This window comes from Anabrus simplex, chromosome 1 (assembly GCF_040414725.1).
Source record: "Anabrus simplex isolate iqAnaSimp1 chromosome 1, ASM4041472v1, whole genome shotgun sequence".
In the NCBI taxonomy this organism is placed as follows: Eukaryota; Metazoa; Arthropoda; class Insecta; order Orthoptera; family Tettigoniidae; genus Anabrus; species Anabrus simplex.
Window position 1 is genome coordinate 912,677,760 of NC_090265.1, and position 17,675 is coordinate 912,695,434.

The window sequence follows — 17,675 nt, forward strand, 5'->3', positions numbered from 1 at the left end:
AATTCAGCAACATTTTGAAGTAATCTGCGAGAAATTGACAATTTTCTTTGTTGTTCGTTACTTCACTACCATCCTCCCGCTTGAAACACAAACTTGATGCGTATTCCTGTAGTTACTCTTTGTAGGTTTTGTAAAATGCTCGAGTGTTGTTCTTTCGAAAATCATCTTCTATCTTATCCAACCTACTTTTATCATAATTTTTTCCTCTGATCGTATGATCTTAGTTGTTTTCTTGCTTTCTTCCCTGAAAGTTTCCCATCTCTCCTTGGTTTTGATGGAATGCCACCTCTTCCATGCTTGTAGTTTTCCGTCCAAAGCTTCATCGCACTTTTCATTCTACCACCTGTGTTTTCGTTTTCTCGATGGATTCCCCAAACCTTCAGCTGCTTTAAACATAGACTTTTTAAATCTCTTCTCAGCTGTTCATATTCAGCTTCGACAATTTTTCACAATATGTCTCTTTTTTTCAGAGTATTTGTATCAGTTCTGAGCTCCTTCTTGGTTCAGTGTTTGGATTTCTTTGGCTGGAATATTACTTTAATCTCCGAGAGGTAATGGTCCTAATCTATATTTAAGCTTTTACTTAGCTTGACGTCAAGATTTCCCTTCGGTTTCTGGTTGTTATAGAAACATGGTCGATCTGAAACTTCCCCAGCAACGTGTTAGAAGATGCCTATGTTTTCTTCTTGCTCGGGAGTGCCTTGAAGTGTGTAGACTTGAGTTTCAAGTTAAAATGTCTGCAGAAACTGATTAATCTTTCGCCATTTCTGTTCGTTCTGCTATATGCTGGGTAGTCCCCCACACTTTTCCTATACCTTCTTTCTTCATCTATCTGAGCCTTGAAATCACCAACCAAAATTTTGACATGGTGTTGTGGAATTTGGACGCTGTGTCTTCAAGAATTTCCCAAAAGTCATCTATCTTCTCCGGGCTTTTCTTGTTATCGTCATTTATCGGCACATGTGCATTGATAATCGTGTGTGATTTATTGCCGGACCTAAAGGACAGAAACGAGATCCTCTCTGTTGGTGAGGTGAAATTGATGATGGACTCTAGAATGTTACTTTTAACCATAAAGGCCGTACCTAGGATCGTTATATTTGAGGTGTTTTTATTGCCGGTTTTCCTTTGTAAATTGTATAACCACTAGATTCCATGTGATTTTCATAAAGGTATCTTGTCTCTTGAAGTGCAAGTTTGTAAATATCTCTTTCTCTCAAAACATCAGTAAGTTGTTTTAATTTTCCAACTTTTAGGAGCGTGTTGATATTCAGTGTTCCGAGCAGATGGTTTTTGTTTGGTTGGTATCTTTCTTGAGGAGGTTCTGGGAAGTTCCGACTCTTCCCTGCATGACGTTCCAGACTCTCCAGAATCCAAAGGTCTGGTTGCACCGCCCACAGCGGTGGGGATTTCCGTTTCCGGCTGCCCCCTGGAGTAGTCTTTCCTGAAGATGTTTCCATCATGCCTAACACTGAAGTTAGGTGGGAAGGTAGGCATTGCCTGCTCCTCCGAATTAAAACTGAGTTTGTAAGCACAAGAGTTTTGTTCTTTTGCCCTCTAAACCATTGGAAATCTTTCTCTTCTGCTTTAGAGACCGTTGACCGTTTTCTTTTGCCTCAGTTGATCCGCGGTTGTTTATTTGGACGAACCTTATTTACACCTGTCCTCCCTGTCTACAGGGACCTCTCCTATCAGCCATGGGGCCGCGCAGTGCCGAGGTTGAGGCCCCCCATCCCAATATATTATGAAAGATCATGCCCAACACCTGCTTAGTTCCAGGAGTATGTTTACGGCCGTACCTCTGGAGGACAGTCGCTTCACGTTGCTCGTCTTAAAGATGGCTGACATTATGGGCCGGCGGTTTGATCTAAACAATACCAAGAATTGAAAGTAGAATGCACATCTTCATTGTGGTTTCAATGGTAGCGATGGCAAAGAAACAAAATGGGTGCCAGTTAGGGCAGATAGTTCAGTCAATTATATCGAGTGACTCTCTATATTGTGTTTATCTATGGAATAATTGAAGCAATGAATAAGATGGCTGACACTTACGGCATAAAAATTAATAATATGAGCCAAAACCACTATGGAACTATACTAGACTTAACTAAAGTTGGCGTCTGACAGGTAAGGTTGGAGGGAGGAGCACTGCAGGTGCCATTTCACGATGTTGCCACATTCCAACATTCCTTTCTACATACTCTTACCCCTCGCCTCCGGCTCACTTGTTCCCTCCTTCATTCTGACCGCTGTGATCTGTTGTAGACTACCTGGCCAGGTGGTGTCGTCCCATTTGCGATCACTCTTATACAAACAATCAGGTTCTTATCAGTGACAGTGACAGGTTTGGCAACTCCCAGCAAGACGAGCTGCCCTGAAGTTTTATCTCCATGGCAACCGCAGTCGCCCCACCCTCGTTTCCATGGAAACCACACAGCCACTCCCTTTATCCCGCCTCGGCAGGCAGTAAACGGACCTCCCTCTAAGAAATGTCAGACGCCAACTCTTATTATTAGCAGTATAGAGTAAATTCACTAGATAACACTAGCACAAACTTGGCACTTAAAATAAAGTCACAAATACTCCTCGGAAGCCACAAATGAAGCGCAGATCTTCTATATAAGAGGATATTTGACGCAGCACCATAACACATGATCTCATCCGCTGGCCACGGAAATATAATAATAATAATAATAATAATAATAATAATAATAATAATAATAATAATAATAATAACTGCATTATACGTACATAAAAATCTTTGCTTTAATCCTACCGGTCGATTTCCTTTGCCACCTGTAAACATTATTACCGTACTTTCATTTACCTGTTACCGAGCTCGATAGCTGCAGTCGCTTAAGTGCGGCCAGTATCCAGTAATCGGGAGTTAGTGGGTTCGAGCCCCACTGTCGGCAGCTCTGAGGGTGGTTTTCCGTGGTTTCCCATTTTCACACCAGGCAAATGCCGGGGCTGTACGTTAATTTACGCCAAGCACGCCTTTAATGGTCTAGACTGATCAGATATTCGCTGAATACATGACAGTTCATGATCATCATGGATGATTTCAATTCCTACACTGAAGGGATAGCGTGGGCCACCTACAATAGAGGGTTATGCCCTCTCTCTGGCCAAGAGATGCGGGCAAGTTTAAGAAGAAGTGAAGAATTGGTGAGAGGATTAAAGGATGTGAAGTAACAAGGAGATGAGATTGTTTTTTGGCCTATGGGCGAATTGCTTTATTACATCATTTGGTTTACAATAGTAAATATAAAATAAATGTTATTGCTTGGTCGGTATTTTCTCCGAGCCTAAAATTAACATTATACAAAAGAAAGGAATTTAAAAATGGATTTACAACAGAGTAACTTCTTGATCACTTTAACTTTTTGTTATTTGAAATATTTATTGTTTTGATTTTTTGAACGTTGTATTATTCTTTTTAAATATTTTTGTTGATTTTTTGTTGCTTTCATACCTTTTTCATAATGATAGTATAAGATATACATAATTTAAAAGGTTGGCATGATTATGTACAATAGAAGCATAAAACCCTAACCCCGTTGCACTATAGCCCTGAAGGGCTTTGGCCTACCAAGTGACCGCTGCTCAGCCCGAAGGCCTGCTGATTATGAGGTGTCGTGTGGTCAGCACGATGAATCCTATCCGCCGTTATTCTTAGCTTTCTAGGCCGGGACAATGTAAGAATACAAGCATAGATATTGATACTAACACATCCTTAAATCATCATTTATATTTCCTGGATTTTCTAGCATATATATCAGTGCAGTCACATAGTTACAATATCGTGCATTTCTTAGAATCGAACAGGAGATCCTTCGCCTAAGTTGACCAGTACATACTTCACTATCAAAGGGAGGCGTGTGAAGGTGGTCTGAATGTATATTGCTATGTACAAGATTTGAACACCACGAAAGGTTTACATGACAATTAAACTTGGAAGAGCATCATATTAACACGACCGCCAACTGTATATAACTGTATACTGTTATTGAATTATTTCACTCCGATGGAACAATAGACTGCACTACGCTGACAGATAAATGACCTAGCATGCCTTTCCTGCGGCATGCATACAGTTTGTACTGAAAGCCACGGAATACGTGGTTAATTAACGTTAAATAGCGGAAATTCCTCGGCGAATTACTTCACTCATTTACCCTATGTGCGTTTTTTGCCTCACTCTACCTCGAGTACAGAGCGGCTTTAAGTTTGTCCAGCTCCTCCTTTAAACTTATCATCAATAAAAAGTAAAAACAATCTGAATAACTCCGCAGGAAGTAGAATATTTGATTTATTTTATAGTTATAAAATAAAGTATGTGAACACAAAACTTAGTTATTTCAAAGTATTTTAGAGATGTTCATGAAAAAACAAAACAAAACAAAACAAAACAAAACAAAACAAAACAAAACAAAACAAAACAAAACAAAACAAAATAAACAAAACAAAACAAAACAAAACAAAACAAAACAAAACAAAACAAAACAAAACAAAACAAAACAAAACAAAACAAAACAAAACAAAACAAAACAAAACAAAACAAAACAAAACAAAACAAAACAAAACAAAACAAAACAAAACAAAACAAAACAAAACAAAACAAAACAAAACAAAACAAAACAAAACAAAACAAAACAAAACAAAACAAAACAAAACAAAACAAAACAAAACAAAACAAAAACAAAACATAACAAAAACAAAACAAAAAACAAAACAAAACACAAAACAAAAAACAAAACAAAACAAAACAAAATTAAATTAAACATGGACCAATGACCTATGAAGGAACTTCACTTATCAAGTCGACTGCTACCCAGCCAAATGGCCTGCAGACTTGGAGTGGCATATGGACAGCTCGATGACATTCTCAGCCATATTGCTTGTCTTTCGCCTTATTCGCTGCTTCTCATACTAAACACGTTCTCAGTTGGTCTCAGGAGGCTAAGTGAATCTTGTTCCCTGGACTGGCTGGGAATCAAACCCGGGGCCTCTGGATAAGTCAGGAACGCTATCCTTTACCACGGGGCTGGCTGTGATAATAATAATAATAATAATAATAATAATAATAATAATAATAATAATAATAATAATAATAATGGAAAATGTTATCTAATAACCAACATTCTAAACATAGAAGTCAAGGGTCGTTCATACAAATGTATCTTTGCATACGCCTGTACTCCAGAGTAGGTAGCATTTGGCGAACTGATTTGTGACTTCCGCAAATATAGACTGTTTTTTGGAAATAGGACCAACATTGTGTACTGCATGTGTTTGCAGCACGTGGTGGGGTCGCGTGTTGACCTGACCTTACCTCGCTCCTCGTATTGACCCGCCACTACAATCAATTAAAGGAGACAGGAATCGAAATAAAAACGCGATATTGCATGTTGAGATCAGATGTGAGCCTTTAGAAACGAACAAAAGTATATCGGAATGAATTCCAATCAAACTGTAGCCTTTCAAAGTAAAATCTTATTCATAATTCATAGAGATATAAATATTTATCATAAAGAAGTCTTGAATCGGTCATCCAGGAAACAATATGCCAGTTTTGGGCCAAAATGAATAGGAGTGTGTTCGTATTCTCCAGTGATAAATGCACATTTCACAGCAGAAACAACATAATTCAGGCTTTATTTGTGTTATTTCATTAGGCAATGATTTCTGTGATTAATCATTTAAGTCACTGACTTGTATTCTTTCTCTAGGAAAGGACAGAAAACCTCTGACTGCTTCACAAATATTTTGCAGTAGTAAGGAGGAAAATCAAACGGCATGATAAAATGTAGGCCTACACGGTTAGACGGTTTGCTAGGCTGACCCTGTCGTCTTCTAATAAAAATTCCTTCTTTATTGCCTGATTCAAGTGCTGGTATTGGTTTCAAAGGATGGAGGGACAGAGATTATAGGATAAAGCACTTCCCATTTAATATATTAGCAGGATTTAGCCTAGAGAGCATAAAATATCTTCCAAGTTTTAACAGCATACATTTCTCACTCATTTCATGGACCAAAAAGGTAATGTTGAAGCCAAGGATTTTATAGAAAGCCTCCAAGTGCACACCTTTAATATCAGCAACAAGATTAACGCACATGTTGATCTTCCCAGTATTAAGGCCTGTCCTAATGGTGTTCTCTCACTGAGAAGAAAATGATGCTATAAAGAAGTTTGAACCATATTTGCGGGAAGAAAAAATGTCCATAATTTTTACGAGGATTTTAAGAGAATTTTTGCGATATTGGATTAAAAAAGAAAGTTGTTATTTGTATATTTCTGGTAATAAACTGCTGAAAAATTCTTGCAAATTTACTGCCTGAAAACCTATGCATTACCTTAATAAAAATAATGTGTTAATATTTTTAAAACAAGCTTCTTCCTTTATCAAGGACTGGATCACTTCCTCTTTTAGACAGATTATAAGGAGATGTATGAAGTATGTTGTTTGTATATATATATATTATTTTTACTAGTTGCTTTACATCGCACCGACACAGATAGGTCTTATGGCGACGACGGGATAGAAAAGGGCTAGGAGTGGGAAGGAAGGGGCCGTGGCCTTAATTAACATACAGCCCCAGCATTTGCTTGGTGTGAAATAGGAAACCTCGGAAAACCATCTTCAGGTTGCCGAACATGGGCGTGGGTTGCGAACCCACTATCTCCCGAATGCAAGCTCACATCTGCGCGCCCTTAACCGCACGGCCAACTCGCTCTTTTTTAAAATGAAAAACTAGATGATGTTCTATTCAGTTTCCTAATACGTAATCAAAGCATTTTCATCTCCGTAATGGCTGTTGGAGAGGTGGAAGAAAAAGATTTCCACTATTCGTAACCTCGGCAATTGGTGGAGTAGAGTCGTTAGCTCTACACCCAGCCGCCTTCGTCGCCTGGAATTAACCTGGTACCCATTTACGGTTTAGGTTGAGTAAACCTCAGGGCCATGTGCACCTCGGGAATTAGATACCTCGTTTCCTAAATTTTTCGACTTCCTGGTGGGGAATCGAACCTACGTCCCTTCGAGTGATCCGAGCACCACTTTACACTTCGGGCAGATTGACCCTCCCACCGCAATACTCTATCGGTCTACGTTTTTAACTCATTGCATGGATCACAAAGGTAGCCTTCAAGCCAGGGATTTTGTAGAAAGCTTCCAAGTACACACCATTAATATAAGCAACAAGATTAATGCACAAGCAGACACACGTAAGTGCACTGTACCTCCATCACCTAAAATAATTCAGCAAACATAATAACAATTGAATTGGTCACTTGAAAAACGTATTGCCTCCTAAACTTTCTTTCTTAATCCGTTTACCCTGCAGGGTTGGTTTTTCCCTCGGTCTCGGCGAGGGATTCCAGCTCTACCGCCTCAAGGGCAGTCAGTGTATGGAGCGTGAAACTTTGGGTCGTGGGGTACAACTGGGGAGGAAGACCAATAACCTCTCCCAGGTGGCCTCATCTGCTATGCTGAACAGGAGCCTTGGGGGGAGGGACGGGTGGACGGGAAAGTTGGAGGGGATAGACATGGAAGAGGGAAGGAAGCAGCTGTGGCCTTAAGCTAGGCACCATCCCGGCATTTACCTGGAGAAGAAGCGGGAAACCACGGAAAACAACTTCCAGGACGGGTGAGGTGGGAATCAAATCCCCCTCTACTCAACTGACCTCCCGAGACTGAGAGAACCTAGTTTCAAACCTCGTACCGCTTTTAAAACTTCGTGGCAGAGCCGGGAATTGTACCCGGACCTCTGGAGGGTGACAGCTAATCACACTAACCACTACACCACAGTGGCGGACCCTCTTGAAGTTAATTAACGTAATTATAGCTTCTATATATCAGTTATTAATGAGGTAGATATTTTCTGGAAGTTGTAAAAAGGAAAATTAATTTTAAAAAATTACTTCATTTGTAATATATGTTTTAATGATGCAAACTATACAATCTTTAGATGCATTACTTAAATGGTACTTGTTTCTCAAATTACCAATTCAATTGTAGTTTTGATTTGTTTTAGGTGATGGAGGCACAGTACACTACGTGTGTTCGCTTGTCTGATGACCTGTTTTATTATTTTCTTTGGCCAGTTGCTTAGCGTCAACTTGAGAGGGACATTTTACGGTTTTTTTGGGGGGGGGGGGGGGGGAAACTACTGCGTTATTTAAGATGTCTTGGATAATCGTGTATTAACTTTATTTCTATTATCAGTCGTAGTGATAGAATGTCGGCCTTCAGATCACAATCGCACGGGTTGAAATCCGGTAGAAGTAGTTGGATTTTTGAAGAAAAGCCTTTTCGACATTCCATGTCGTACGATGTCAGCATGTAAAATCTTTCTGTTGATACACTTGGTATTTACCGGACAAGATTAATTAAAAACTGATAACCGGGAGAGTTGGCCATGCGGTTGGGGGCGCGCAGCTGTGAGCTCGCATCCGGGAGATAGTGGGTTCGAATCCCATTGTCGGCAGCCCTGAAGATAGTTTTCTGTGGTTTCCCATTTTCACACCAGGCAAATGCTGGGGCTGTACTTTAATTAAGGCTACGGCCGCTTCTTTCTCATTCCTAGGCCTTTCCTGTCCTATCGTCGCCATAAGACCCATCTGTGCCGGTGCGACGTAACGCAAATAGCAAAAACAAAACCAAAAAACTGATACACAAAGCGCCCAGCAGATATCAATTTTTCTCTGCCAGCTGGTGGGATAAAATGAAACGTAAAAATTTACGCATAGGCAGCTAAGATAGCATCAAATTAAATATGCCCACAGACGGTAGCTGAAATCATAGATGGTTATTATTATTATTTATTATTACAGACGTAACTGCCAGACGTCTTTGTATGTTCTGTCCCTCTGCGACTCACCAGTCTTAACATTCACTACACACAGATGTAAAGAGAATGCAAAAAGAAGCTGGTGCGGTACTATCAACTTCATAAGGGTGGAGTGTGATGAACAAAATAAGAGTTATATACCTGATATAAACTGAAATGTTTCCTTGAAACTGTGCTGAAGAGCTCACATTTGTTAGCGGTGGGAAATGGCTTTATACCCAATTAATATGAAATAAGTCCACTAGTATTAGGCTTAATCCTGTGACTTCAGAACGAAACCTGAGTCCACCAAAATCGCAGATTTTTCATGTTCAAAGAAAGTATTTTCGGTTTATTGCCCTCATTCATTCAGCTTTTCTTATAATGGATACTATGTCCGGCTTCATGGCTAAATGGTTAGCGTGCTGGCCTTTGGTCACAGGAGTCCTTGGTTCGATCCCCGGCAGGGTCGGGAATTTTAACCATCATTGGTTAATTTCCCTGGCACGGAGGCTGGGTGTATGTGTTATCTTCATCATAATTTCATCCTCATCACGACGCGCAGGTCGCCGACGGATGTCAAATAAAAAGACCTACCTGGCGAGCCGAACCCGTCCTGGGATATCCTGGCACTAAAAGCCATACGCCATTTCATGGATCTTATCATCTTATGATCAGTCATCACCAATGATGTCATCATCTCGGTCTCATAGTTTGTATTCCTTCTTTCGATGAAACTAAGTACAAAAGGAATGTTTAGCTCACCAAGTGCATCATTTTGCCTAAGATGTGCTACACCTGTCGACCACCTTCACATTGAGTGTTCCATCTCTAAAGTAACACGTATCACAGTGGGACGCTTCAAATAACTTTAAATGAACTGGGGGATCGCCAGCTTGTTGAAATATCTCGCAATAGTGTGCCAGGGTCGGTTTGTGGTGTAGGCTTCGATAATTAGGGCAGTATTTCTAACCGGAGTGTTGACACGCTTCCTAAAATATTACAATGGTTCGTGAGGTTTGATGACCCGTGGGGACGGATTGACTTGTTTCACGAAAATTCATTAGTTGATATGCATTATGCTACTGTTTAATAATATATGGTATATTTTTGTGAGGAAATATCCAGATCATTCTACTTCAGCAAAGCTGTGTGTGCCAAAACACGAGAGACCAAGCGTGAACAACTGAGCACTGTTGTTGCATTTAGGATCATGGGACTGTTCGGCGGCCATCCAAAGTAGAGTTTCCTCTGGTATTTTAATACTCTATTGTTGAACTAAGCATTATTTCAAGTCCAAGACACGGTTTGCAATCCACTGACCAAGTTGACCGCGTGGCACGGACCACGTAGCTGTAAAGTTGTATTCGAGAGATGGTCGGTTCGACCTTAATTAAGGCCACGGTCATTTCTTTCCAAGTCCTAGTTCTTTCCTATCCCATCGTCGCTGAAAACCTGTCTGTGTGAGAGCGACATTACACCACAAAAAAACCGAGCTCGATAGCTGCAGTGATAAAATGCGGCCAGTATCCAGTATTCGGGAGATAGTGGGTTTGAACCCCACTGTCGGCAGCCCTGAAGATGGTTTTCAGTTTCACACCAGGCAAACGCTGGGGCTGTTCCTTAATTAAGGCCACGGCCGATTACTTCCCACTCCTAGACGTTTTCTATCCCATCGTCTCCATAAGACCTATCTGTGTCGGTGCGACGTAAAACAAGTTGTTTTAAAAACCGCCACAAAAAATAAAAGGCTTTCCGCAATCCAGGGCCTAGTTGATTATCTCTCTCTCTCTCTCTCTCTCTCACACACACACGTGCGCGCGCGCACCCACACAAAGAGCAGCATATTACGAATCGGGTTAGCTGATCCAATTAAAGAACGCTGGTCAGGGGGCTAGACTCAGTTAAGTTGTGAGTTCGAAATCCACAGCCGATCATCCTCGAGATGGTTTCCCGTGTTTCATTGTTATCTCCGAGAGAATTATGGGATGGCACCTTCCCGAATTTTAAGGTCCCTTTCCTCTAAACCAGTTCGATGTCACCCAGGTGAGATGTCAATTCCCTGTGCCTAGTTGTATGCCCATTTAAAGGACATAAACTCGAATAATCTGGCATTTAGAACAGGAACGAATGATGTATCAAGAAGTTTGAGGGTGAAGTTGTGTTAGAAGATAAACTATAGACTGAAATGGCGTATGGCTTTTAGTGCTGGAAGGGTCCGAGGACATGTTCGACTCGCCAGGAGCAGGTCTTTTGATTTGACTCCCGTAGGCGACCTGCGCGTCATGATGAGGATGAAATGATGATGAAGACGACACATACACCCAGCCCCCATGCCGGCGAAATTAACCAATGATGGTTAACATTCCCGACCCTGCCGGGAATCAACCCCGGGACCCCTGTGACCAAAGGCCAGCACGCTAACCATTTAGCCATGGAGTCGGACGTTCTGGAGACTAAAATGGAACTATATGGCTTGGACTCGACATATTTAAATGAAAATTGGGTCCTAAATTCAAAGCTATGGTTAACTATATATTTTATAATTAATTGCTGAAAAGTTGCTGGGTGGCTCAGAGCAGTTAGTTGATGTGACGTAGATTGACTTTGAGTATGCTCTGTAGAAATATGCTGATAGTTCTACTGTACCTTGACTTTATACAAACAACTTCATACTGAAAATGAAATTTTGACAACACGAACATAATTTCACACTTTACCTATAAATTCTACCAACACATACAGTATATGTATGTATCAAAATATTGGCGTTTCAGTTCTTCTGTGTCGGGAGATGGTGGGTTCGAATTCCATCGTCGGCAACCCCGAAGATGGTTTTTCGCGGCTTTGCATTTTCTCACCAGGCAAATGCTGGGGCTGTGCCTTAATTAAGGCCACGGCTGCTACTTTCCCAGTCCTAGCCCTTTCCCATCATTCCGTCGCCAAAAACCTTCGATGTGTTGAGGGGACGTTAAACCAGTAGAAAAACAACTTCTAATAATAATAATAATAATAATAATAATAATAATAATAATAATAATAATAATAATAATAATGTTATTTGTTTTACGTCCCACTAACTACGCTTTTACGGTTTTCTGAGACGCCGAGGTGCCGGAATTTAGTCCCACAGGAGTTCTTTTTACGTGCTAGTAAAACTATCGACACGAGGCTGGCGTATTTGAGCACCTTCAAATACCACCGGACTGAGCCAGGATCGAACCTCCCAAGTTGGGGTCAGAAGGCCAGTGCCTCAACCGTCTGAGCCACTCAGCCCGGCAAAACAACTTCTGTAGGCCTATCGTTTAGAGTGGAAACTAAAATATTATATAGTATAAAGTCATGGTCCTTTGTAATACCTAACCGTGCATGCTACTGTTATATAACATTTTATTAGCAAAAACGTTGGAACTGCCGTAAACCTGTTCTGAATCCCTTTCTTTGATGTGCCCTATATAACAACGGCAGGCGTGCAGTGATGTTCTGAATTGATCATCCTATCGAATTTCATTGTAATCGATATGTTCGATCACCACGGTCCATTTAAAGCCACAGCAACAAATTACTATTTGTAAGTAGGTACGTCTTTTTTTTAACTTTTTTATTCTGAACAAAAGAGACATCCGGCTGCAATTGCGGGTGACTGCAAGGATGCGGAAAACAATACAACTCTTTTAATGCACAGGCTGACCCAAATGTTCGTTAATACTTGACGAGGCAATACTTCATGGAATATTGGAGGTAGGTAATAATTGACACTCATGATTGGCATGACATGAGGTTTTATTGATACAAAAGTAAATAAAACTTCACTAACAGTGCCTTTTCTGATAACGTCCACATGCCGCGATTGCAGGCGCATCCGACTCCCTCCTCACGACAGCCTCGTTATACCGTACACGGGTCTCATGCGGCATCACTAACGTGTTGCTGTCCAGTGCCATCTGTTGGTCATTTTGTGTACTTTACTTTGATGTCAATAAAACCCCATGTAATGCCAATCATGTGTGTCAATTATTACCTCTCTACCTCCAATATTCCGTGAAGTATTGCCCCGTCAAATGTTAACGGACGTTTGGGTCACACTGTGTACTAGAAATGCAATCATTGTAATGAATCATTGTTATCCATTGACCAAACTATAAATGGTGCTTTGGCTCCGAAGAGAAATCCCCTACTTCCCATGCGTAACCATGTTATAGCTCTCACATAAGTGAGGGACGGATGGGCAGTAGATGGCTCTCTTATCCTCATTCACTACCAATGCCTGCTCCGAATTAACTTCAAAGTGTATGGTCCAATAGTAGGCATTTCTTTTCCTTATGGTTAATGGCGAAACTATCTGCTCGCCTGGTCTACCCATCTTCTGAAAAGCAGTGAACTTCCTCATGAACCTCCCACTTTGCCTTCCGTACGGTTGTCGCAATGAAAGAACGGAGCTTGTGATATAGCATGTTCCTCTGTAAATTTCCTTTTGGGGGCCTGAGTTGCTCAGATGTTTGAGGCGATGGCCTTCTGACCCCAGCTTGGGAGGTTCAATCCTGGCTCAGTCCGGTGCTATTTGAAGGTGCTCAAATACGTCAGCCTCAAGTCTGTAGATTTACTGGCACGTAACAGAACTCCTGCGGGACTAAATTCCGGCAACTCGGCGTCGTCTCCAAAAACCTTTAAAGTAGTAGTGGGACGTAAAGCAAATAACACTATTATTATAAATTTCCTTTGGAGTAGTAGTCCAACACATGGCCCAGGGTCACAGGTTCTTCACATCCTGGGTGGCGACATTTAATGGTAGACTGTGAACGCTCTAGTACCGTTCTCACTGCTTACGATCGGTCTAGCTCAATCAAAACAGTTCTTTTTCATATAAGTTCAAATTGAGAATTGTCGATATCAGCAATTCAGAAAAATTCTACCAATATGTTTCGTTTCTTGAGTCATTTGCATAATCTCAGGATGTTTTCACATAAAATTATAGCCTACAATATATGTATTTTTATGGATCCTTTTATTTTACAATTGGCTGTACGTCGCACCGACACAGATAGGTCTTATGGCGGCGATGGAATAGGAAAGGGCTAGAAGTGGGAAGGAAGCAGCCGCGGCCTTAATTAAGGTACAGCCCCAGCATTTACCTGATGTGAAAATGGGAAACTGCGAAAGACAATCTTCAGGGCATCCGACAGTGGAGTTCGAACCCACTATCTCCCGGTTCTCAGCTCACAGCTGGGCGCCCTTAACCGCACGGCCAACTCGCCCGGTTTTATGGATCCTAATGACGTAATAATAAAAATAATGTATTTCAATTTTGTTATCTCTTTCTCTAACAGGCTGATATAAATTCTTTCTATTTCAGGCTCTGGAATTTTCGTCTCCCCATCTGGTCTGTTGGTTAGGACTGGTTCAGTGGGGTTAAGTTTTGTCATCTGGATAGCGTGCGGTGTTCTCTCCCTGCTAGGTAAGTCTCACTTACTACTTATTATAATTTCTTAAGAAGGAATCCATACTTTCCAGTGTCGAATCGGTTCGAATATAACTTAAAAGCTTATCACTCTGTCGAACACACAAGTTAAATTAAATATAACTATTACGCTATAATATATCTGTAAAAAAACCAACACATGATTAAACAAGGAATAAAAATACACACTGTTAAACAAAGAATTACATGGTTCCTTCCTCAAAGACAGTAATAATGCTGGAGTAGAGACAAAGGAGGACATCATTAAGATAAGTTCCAGCATCCAAACTCCTAAGTATTAAAAATATATAAACATTAATATTCCAAATATTTGAGTGTGATCTGATAGAATTTAATGATGTTCTTTCATGAACGAAACATGTCATTGCAAGCTCAGATGCAGGTAAAAATCAGTGACCTGGCCCGGGAATCGAACCCAGGTCCTCCGGGTAAGAGGCAGGCACGCTATTTCTGCACCGCGGGACCGGCAAGAATATGAATTAACGGAACTATAATGCTGAAATAAAGATAAAATTAGAAACGATCCATGGTATTACTGAATCAAATTGGCACGTACAGTATTTTAACAAGAGCTTATCAGAAGGGATGGTAATGACACCTGCGTTGCCGTTAATTACTAACATCTTGTCCTGTTCCGTGGCTAAATGGTTAGCGTGCTGGCCTTTGGTCACAGGGGTACCGGGTTCGATTCCCGGCGGGGTTGGAAATTTTAACCATCATTGGTTAATTTCACTGACACGGGGACTGGGTGTATATGTCGTCTTCATCATCAGTTCATCCTCATCACAACGCGCAGGTCGCCTACGGGAGTCAAATCAAAAGACCTGCATTTGGTGAGCCGAACATGTCCTCGGACACTCCCGATACTAAGCTCCAAGTATTAGAGGGACTAATCAATTTCCAAATCCCCCAATTATAATGGGCATTACCATAAAGAAAATTATTACAAATGCGTGGGCAGTGACAATTACGTTATAAATTTGGTCATCACCAATCAAATAACCTGGTTGCCCCAATTCTTCACGGATTAATAAGTAAAAGCCATACGCCATTTCATTTTTACTAATATCTTTATGTTCTGCCGATCCAGTTCGTGTTTAAGCAATTCTTCATTGATAATGGTGTAAATTTATTTTACCCTACTTTACACCAAAACGAATAAAATAAATTTAGTATCTTCTCTACTATCTGGCAAACAACTCAGATTTGTTTAAGATCTTAAGGTCGTATAAAAATGACGAAAATCTGGTATTAAATTATGAAGTCAGTTGTCTGTTTTTCAAACATCCATGAGATTAAGTGAGCCTCTGTGGTGACCTGGGCTCGATTCCCGGCTCTGTGGTACGAGGACTGGAACAGGGTCCATATAGCCTCGGGAGGTCAACTCAGTAGAGGGGATTCGATTCCCTCTTCAGCCATCCTCAAAGTGGTTTTCCGTGGTTTCTCTTTTCTTCTCCAGACAAATTCCGGGATGGTACCTACCCCTTCCGATCTTCCCATCTCCGCAAGTATAGCAGATGAGGTTCTGGTCCTCCACAGCGGTTTTATCTCCGACCAAATATCTCACGCTCAGGGACACTGCTCCTTCGCTGAGTCCGAGGGAAGAAAACAACTCTGGACAGTAAACTGATTAAATCAAATAATAATTATACATATTCTTGAACAGGAGCCAACGGCCGTAGCCGTGTTGAAACACCGGATCCCGTGAGATCTCCGAAGTTAAGCAACATTGGGCGTGGTCAAGATTTGGATGGATTGCCACGCGCTGTTGGTGGGGGTAAGGGAATGGAGAAGCGGAAAGGAAATGGCCACCCTACCGTACGTAAACTCCGCTTCAGACACACCTCCGCGTAGGCTCGAACATGCCTTTGGGCAGAATACACCCTTACCTTACCTTGAATAGGCAGCAGTTGAGTCACTTCAATTGAACAATGAAAGACAATGCAACATTTGATTCCTTATAAAATGTCAGATCTTGTTCTGAACTTGCTCAAAATGAAGAAAATTAAGCCTCATTGGCACCCATCAGTTTATTTGTTTCGCTCAAGAAAAGGAGGGATACAGGAGAGAACAATGCGTAACAGCATCTAATTGGAATTGAATCATATCTGACAGCTACACAAATTTGTGCGTAACACTCGCGATATCAGCAGAAGTAGACTGAATGCCACCACGTTTGTGCAATTCAAGGTCGATTCCTTATTTTAACGTGTAGGTATCATTCTTATTCTTATTCTCACTATTTTTTTTTTTTTGCTAGTGGTTTTACGTCGCACCGACACAGATAGGTCTTATGGCGACGATGGGATAGAAAAGGCCTAGGAGTTGGAAGGAAGCGGCCGTGGCCTTAATTAAGGTGCAGCCCCAGCATTTCCTGGTGTGAAAATGGGAAACCACGGAAAACCATCTTCAGGGCTGCCATCAGTGGGATTCGAACCCACTATCTCCCGGATGCAAGGTCACAGCCGCGCGCCTCTATCAGCATGGCCAACTCTCCCGGTATTCTTATTCTTACTATCGCATTAGTAGGAAAAGCCACTCTGTGTATTTTGACACCCATCCTATTGCTTCATCAAGCGTCAAGGACCGTCTGGCACTGAACAGCTTGCATCAAGGCGTTGGGAGGAATCACCGCGTTTAAGTGGCCGGCTGGTGTCATTGTTCTTCACGACAATTTAAGTCCTCATGTTGTGAAACGGTGAGGGAGCCTTGAACAACTAACCTGTAGCCCTGTGCATCTCCTTATCTAAAGAAAGGCTGTCCAAGCAGAATGTACAATCCTTCTTTTCCAATGGTATTCGATGCTTAATGAAGGAATGCGATGGGTATGTGATCACAAAGTGTTAGGTAGTGGAATTTTATTCCTTAAGCTGCCGTCCTCGGAGGATCGGGTTCAATTCCCGGTACTGTCAGAGATTTAATAATGTTAGAAGGGCTGGTATGTGTTTAAAATAGTACATGCAGCTCACTTTCATTGTGGAGGGTGGAGGAGGGTGCTAGCTGAAAAGAGTTGCACCCCCTCGGGACGAGTTTACTTATTCCTGAAATATTACTACTGCTTCTGTTGTGTTTATTTTTAAATATCATTGTATTGGTATATGTTAATAAAATGGACCCGGACGGGATTTAAAGTATAATGAGTCTCTTTAATAAATTGCTATTGACTGCGAGATCTACGCCGAATCACCATTAAAGAGTGTGACAGTTTGGACCTTAATGAACTAGTGGACAGTATGTCAAGACGAATTCAGGCATGCATCAATGCACGGGGAGGTGTTACCCAGTATTAAAAGTACTGTATTGAATAACTCAAGTTGAGAAACTAAAGCTGTATTGCTGTCTTCTTCTTCACAGTACCATATCA

The 17,675-nt window shown here is 41.2% G+C and overlaps 1 protein-coding gene across 1 annotated transcript in view; it reads left to right on the forward strand.

Moving 5' to 3' along the window:
- Positions 1–17,675, forward strand: part of sbm (sobremesa) — a 336,672-nt gene that overhangs the window by 26,597 nt on the left and 292,400 nt on the right. Inside the window, exon 3 of the mRNA XM_067148406.2 lies at positions 14,186–14,287. Coding sequence (XP_067004507.1) covers positions 14,186–14,287 — 102 coding nt within the window. The remainder of the gene's footprint in view (positions 1–14,185; positions 14,288–17,675) is intronic.